We start from the raw sequence: 6,185 nt of genomic DNA, 5'->3' as shown, positions 1-6,185 counted from the left end.
ACATTTAATTGTTCTAGCTGAAAGAACATACGCAAAAAATTAGATCTAAATTAAATTGATTAATAGGAGAGCTTGATGGTCCTTAATTCCAGATACCAGAGTTCGGACTGGCAGGGCTTGATGAAAAAGTAAAGAGTAAGCAGCAGAGACAGGGTTAAAAACATAACTTTCTATCATCCTCCAGATTCTACGTATTCTTTACCTGTCCTTGAGAAATGGGCGAAACTGTAAACCATCCAAATAATTGGACTTTTTAAAAATTGGATTGTATGAGTGAAAGGTGTTTAGGAGAAGTCGATGACTCCGGATCTTATCATCCAAGAGGACAGCACAGAATAGTTAATATGTTCCTTGAGGGACTAGGATGCTGACGTCTTTTTCTGATACCGATCATTACGTGACTGAAAAAAAAAAAAGGAAGTCATTTCATGAATAAAAATCGGAGCGCAACAGTGAAACAAAATATTCTGTATTTAAAGGCAAGGCAGGCAAATGTTGACAAAGAGGGCTCTCCTAAAACTATGTTCGGATAGATTTTTTGCTAACTGCACATATAAATACGAGCAGAAGGCCGGTCACCTCCGTAACCACCGGCAGCAGCAGCAGCAGCAGCAGAAGCTGCAGCTTCAGACGCAGCCAGAGAGATCTCGGAGCAAAGTCGCTGCGGGCTCTCGCAGCTGCGTGCCCGGGCGGCTCCCCCACAGCCCGGCTGCACCGCCGGCCCTCTCCTTTTTTCTTCCTTCCCTTCTTCTTTGACTCCCCTCCTCCTTTTTTTTTTTTTTTCATTCATCACTCGTTTCTTTCTCCCTGAGGACTTACGGCCACTTTGCGCCCTCCTCCCCCTTTCTCCATCCCCTTTAGCTCATCGCCTCCTTTCTTCTAAATCGCTCTCCTCGCCCCCTTCTCCCGGAGTCACGCTGCCTCCTGGTTCCGTGCGTCTGCAAACTTTTGAACCGAACAAGCCTCAGCAAACAAGTCCTCCAGCTCCTCCTGCCGCTTCTGCTCGTCCCTGCGACTCCTCAGACGCCAGCGCAAGACGGTGATGCCTCTCGGGTTGTGACTCCGGGGCAGAAACTTGAAGAAGCCCTTTGCCCGCCGTCCTACTTGGCAGCAAACCCTCTCCTAGCAGCGGTAAGAGTTGCATGGTAAGGGGGGAGAAATCTTGCCAAACCGAGTGACTCGCCTGACGACTGATTGTTTTTTTCGCGGACGTTGGCATCAAGGAACGACTTAGCTTTCCTTCCTACCAGGTTTAGTTAGTTATTGAGCGCTCGGAATATGCACATGTATATTTTCTAACTAACTGTAGCAAGCAAGAAGTGGCAGGGCGTCTGCCGGCTGTCGCTGAGTGGTGTCCGACACGGGGAACCGGAGCTTCGCTCCCTCCCCCGGTTCCGGGAGTTTCCTGGGGTTGGAGGGTGGAAGGCCAGGGGCGTTCTCACAGCTGTGTGCCCTCTTTTTCGTCCTGCGCAGAATGACCATGTGTAGCGGAGCGAGGCTGGCCTTGCTGGTCTATGGCATCATAATGCACAGCAGCGTCTTTTGCTCACCTGCAGCTGCTGGACTCCGATTTCCCGGGATCAGGTAGGTGCTGGCCGCCCGGGACTTCGTGGAGCTGAGGCTTCCCTTTCCGGGACACCTCTTCGCCGTTCTCCTGCCGCTGCACGGCTCCAGGCTTCCCACGCTCCCAGGGCGCCTCAGCCAGCCTCGGCTACCCAGCGGGTCCCCGTCCCTAGCCAAGCCGGAGGATCCAGGTGGGCTCCGCGACGGCTCGGCTTCCTCCCTCAGCCCGAGGCAGCCCAAGAGCCTGGGTAGAGCCTGGGAGGTTCGGGCCGCTAGGGAAACCTCCCCTCCTCCAACCTGCCTTGCGGGAAGGGGGCAGGGCAGGGCCGGCAGCTTGGCTTTCCTCCCCCAATTCTTAGGATGAGTTTGGAGAACTTCGCCTCCTGGAGCCGGGCCGGGGGTTGAGCGGAAGCTCTTTCGGACTTGGCTTTGTTAGCGCTCACTCTGGACTATCGGGGCGGGGTCTCCCTCTCGCTCCTCCGCCCTTTCTCTCCACCTCATTTGGAATTCTTTCCCCTGAAGAGTTTTTTTTTTTTTTTTTTTTTTTTTTTTTAATTTCCAAGTGGTTCTTGTTCAACTGCATTCTGAGCCCCAGACTATCTTGGGGAGGGGGGCTGTTGGTTGAATATGCTTGAGGAAAAGCGACTTGAGAGAAAGAAGATAAAGAATGTGAGGGACGGGGAACAACGAATGCAAGGGAGGAAGAAGAAGCAGGCAGGCAGACAGGCAGGCAGGACCGGGAGGACAGACCTGCCCGACCCAGGATGCTTGGAATCCTGGCCTATTTCTTGTAGGGTTTCTAGTCGTCGGTACTGCTGGGGTCTTCACCGCAGCCCCAGAGTCTCTGGTCAGTGCACCGGACAGTGGAAGCGCGCTGGGTTTGCACTCGGTGGCGTTTTGAGCAGCCAGGAGAGCGCCGCGCTCTGCCGGAAAAGCCATCCTTGTGAGCCGCGCCCTAGAGCGCGCGCCACGGCCATAGAGGAGTCCCACCTTTTGAATTCAGATTCTAGTATCTGGGCGGGGGAAAGGGCAAGAGGTGGCTAGAAAGACCCGGGGTTCGGGGTACCACGGCCAGGGCTGAGGCGCGTCGCTGTGGAAGGCTGCGTATGGGGCGTGAGGAAACCTGAGCGCGCCTTGCAGTGGCCTCTCCCGGGATGAAGGAAAAGCCAGAGGAGTAACGAGTCCAGCCTCGCCTAGAAAGTGCTCCTTGTCCCGGCCGCATTCCGAGACTCCTCAGCGTTCCAGAGCGAGGGGTTTTTGGTTCTGACCCACCGCTTCCCGTCCCGTATCGCGGTTGGAGGCGCTGGCCGAGGTCGCCAGGTCCCTGCAGGCTATCGGGTCCCCTGATGACTTCCTGCACTCTGGGGTTGGGATCGGGTCCCACCGTCTCGCCACCGCAAACAGAGTAGTGCGAACTATTTAGAGGATTCACGAGCCTTTATTTCACTCCCAACTATTTTCGAAGTTCTGAGTGCTTGGCAATTTCCCCGGGCAAGAAGCACCTGCGGGCGCGGACACACCACAAAACCAACCGCCGCCAAGCCGGCTAAGTTTAGGGGCATCTATTATTCATGTTCCTGCCAGATCCTCTCCGGCCCAAAATAGACGCTAGAGGTTCTCCGTGACCTACATCTGCGCGGGGAAGCGCTCCCCTGGGCCCGGCGGCTCGGATGGGGGTGGCTGGCGGAGTTGTTCGCCGCGCACCCGACCTCCCACCCTCTCCTTTCTGCTCCAGGCCTCCCACTTCGGGTCTTCGCGTTGGTCAGCGCGAGGTCTCCCAGGACCTCTCACGGCCCCGCGGGTGGCTACTTGAAGGAGGCTCGGGCGCCACGCGGGGCGAGGGGCGGTCCTTTTCGGTGGTCAGGTGTGCGCTGTTAGTGCAGACGCCCGGGTTTCCCAGGGCTCCTTGAGGCCGGGGCCCCGCAGGACGACCCTTTCCCGATGAGAGGAGGGGTGGGCGAACCGCCTCACGGGGTGGGAACTGCTTTTGGGTGGGGGTGCCCTCTTCCTTACCCCCGCCCCCACTCTTGTTCTGGAAGAGAGGACAATTCTCGATGCGGGACCTCAGCGAAGAGGAGCCCCTTTCCCTGGGTCATTGCAGACTGGGAGGGACTTGTACTGACCACTCCTTCTGTCCCCGCAGGCCTGAGGACGAGGCTTACGACGAAGACGGAAGCCCCCTGCAAGATTTCTACGACTCGGACCCTCCCGGCGCAGGGAGCCCCGCCTCCGCGCTGCACGACGCCTATGCACTGTACTACCCCGGGGAGCGGAGGTACCACGCGGAGTCTTCGCCGAAGGCGGCGGAGGGGGCGGGGTGGGGGTGCAGGACAGTGACCCAACGAGTAGGTTCTTTTTCATAAAGATCCTCAAGCCTCTCTTCTCCCAGGCTGGAGAATTAGTAGCAGGCGGGTGTAATGCGAACCTGAGGGCCGCGGCGGGGGTGCTCCGCAGCCCAAGTGTCAGTGAGTGCGCGCCTGGGCTTGTGGGGAGCCCACACTCACGCTCGTCATTCCCAGAGGTCAGGACTAACTTCGTATCCTAGCATCTACGCTTGCATACACCCCAGGAGTCCTGTTCGCAAATGCTGTGCCACTGGGGTCCCCGTCTCTGCCTCCTTAAAAGCCCTAGGGCGCACGCGTCCTGCAGGGTAGCCTTGGGCAGCCTGTCGGAGGCACAGTCAGTGACCCTGGGCACTTTGCCTCCCCGTTAGAGATGTAGCCCTCGGGATCCTTAACAAGGCCTACCGCAAGGTGCTGGACCAGCTGTCCGCCAGGAAGTACCTGCAGACTCTCATGGCCAAAGGCATGGGGTAAGAGTTTGCGAAAGAGTTAACTGACGCGTGATGCCGCGCGCCCGCCGGGTGGGTGTCCGCGCAGGGCGCACGCGGGGCAGGCGGCGCGGCTTCTGCGTTGGGGCGTGCAGATACGGCGGAGGCTGAGTCCGCCCTGGGGGCGCGGTGAGGGCGGGTACCAGCCACCTGCCGTGGGCGGAGTTTCTGAAATGATTCCTTAAGTATAGTCCAGAGATCGCGAGGTCCGGGGAGAAGGAAAGAGGGCAGGCGAACCCGGAGTTTGATCCATTTTTAATGAAAAGAAAGAAATCAAACACTCCCTCCCTCCCTTCCAGTCATTCAAAACCTCCAAGGTTCGCGGGAGGATTTGCTGTAATTTCCTCTAAGCGTGGTTTTTTTTTGAAAGGGAGAATTGCATTTACTGTAAATTCAAATCGAAATAAACAAATCACCAAATTTGGACGCTTAGGGAAAAAAAAAAAAAGTTTTCGCTCACGCCAGACAAACCCAGAGCATAGGGCTTGCGGGTAGCGTATCTCAACAGAAGGCAACATTTTAATAAAACCCCTGGGAAAACAGATTATATTTTCGCAATGAATAATTCATGCGGTGAAAAATATTGCCCACAGCCTGTCGACTTGTATTATTATCACGTTTTTCAACTTAGCGTGTGGAAGGAGAGGCGTGCTTGTCTTTGCCTAGGAATTGCAGGATCGATACAAACTGCCAGGCAGCGGCCATCGTGGCACGCAGGGCTCTATGGTGATTTTCTTTGTATGTCGAGGGTGAGAGGAGCGGTGAGGACAATTTAGCACCAAGGAAAATCTCCAAGGGCTGTGCTGGGAGAAAGATTAGGCTGCACTCCTGCTCTGCTTGCCCTGATCGCATCCCGGGCGCCTTCTGCAGGACTTAGAGCCAGGAAATCTTGGGCGGGAGGAACACAGACAGGGGTTTCCATCTGCGCCCTCTCGGGGGCGAGGGAGGAGGCGTGTGGGGGGTTCGAGCCCTGAGCCACACCCTCCCTGAAGCCCCCCCCCCCCGCAGGGTGGGGCCCGCCTGCTCCCCTGCGCGCGCATTGAACCTGTGTCCCCCCCGCCCCGCCACCTTCTTCCCGAACCCCCACCCCCTATTTTTTTTTTTTTTGTTGTTTTGCAGTGAAAACCTGGGCGGCGGCCCGGAGGACGACTTGGAGCCGCTCTCCAAGCGCCACTCGGACGGGATTTTTACAGACAGCTACAGTCGCTACCGGAAACAAATGGCTGTTAAGAAATACTTGGCGGCCGTCCTAGGGAAAAGGTATAAACAAAGGGTTAAAAACAAAGGACGCAGAATAGCGTATTTGTAGCGAAGAGTTACCAGCTACCCTGTGTATAAACCCTGCCACAATGAAAAGTTGTTTTCCAAACTGACAGAACAGTCATTGCTCATATGTTCTATCCAAACATGTATTTATGTATGAAGTAAAGCCATTAAATGAATATTTTGATAATAATATTGTTTTTCTTTTTACAAAGCACTAGAGAATGCACAGATATACTTTGTGGACCAATTATTGATATATATTATAAATATATTAAAAGAATATCTATATAATAGAGAGCGATTCATACAAAGTGTGCACAAGGATTGAAAATTCGCCTGAGCTGTTTATGTTTTTATATAAATACATAGAAAATAGACAATCATTGTTTTGAATATTACTCCTATTTTTATAAACTCGAATTAAAAGGATAGTATTTTTATCCACGACAGGCCTGAAGATATTAATACTGACCATTTGCTACTGTACATAAACAATGATGCCCTGCTCCAGGGAGACTTTGAGGTA

The 6,185-nt window shown here is 54.5% G+C and overlaps 1 protein-coding gene across 1 annotated transcript; it reads left to right on the top strand.

Moving 5' to 3' along the window:
• The first annotated feature begins 1,474 nt into the window (after nucleotides 1-1,474).
• On the top strand, nucleotides 1,475-5,702 carry ADCYAP1 (adenylate cyclase activating polypeptide 1). Its single transcript, XM_062200231.1, has 4 exons — nucleotides 1,475-1,584; nucleotides 3,707-3,838; nucleotides 4,277-4,375; nucleotides 5,513-5,702. Exons 1-4 carry the CDS (start codon nucleotides 1,475-1,477, stop codon nucleotides 5,700-5,702), a joined length of 531 nt encoding a protein of 176 aa, XP_062056215.1.
• The last annotated feature ends 483 nt before the right edge of the window (nucleotides 5,703-6,185 follow it).

Source organism: Lepus europaeus, chromosome 9 (genome assembly GCF_033115175.1).
Source record: "Lepus europaeus isolate LE1 chromosome 9, mLepTim1.pri, whole genome shotgun sequence".
NCBI classification, from domain to species: Eukaryota; Metazoa; Chordata; class Mammalia; order Lagomorpha; family Leporidae; genus Lepus; species Lepus europaeus.
Note: the sequence above shows the minus strand (reverse complement) of the source record. Positions and strands in the feature narration are given on the sequence as shown.

What these genes read in the sequence shown, in the direction of transcription:
- ADCYAP1 (XM_062200231.1), top strand. Translation starts at nt 1,475, where the DNA reads ATGACCATGTGTAGCGGAGCGAGGCTGGCCTTGCTGGTCTATGGCATC. An exon ending in CTCCGATTTCCCGGGATCAG is followed by an intron (nt 1,585 to 3,706) that starts GTAGGTGCTGGC and finishes CTGTCCCCGCAG; the next exon opens with GCCTGAGGACGAGGCTTACG. An exon ending in TACTACCCCGGGGAGCGGAG is followed by an intron (nt 3,839 to 4,276) that starts GTACCACGCGGA and finishes CCTCCCCGTTAG; the next exon opens with AGATGTAGCCCTCGGGATCC.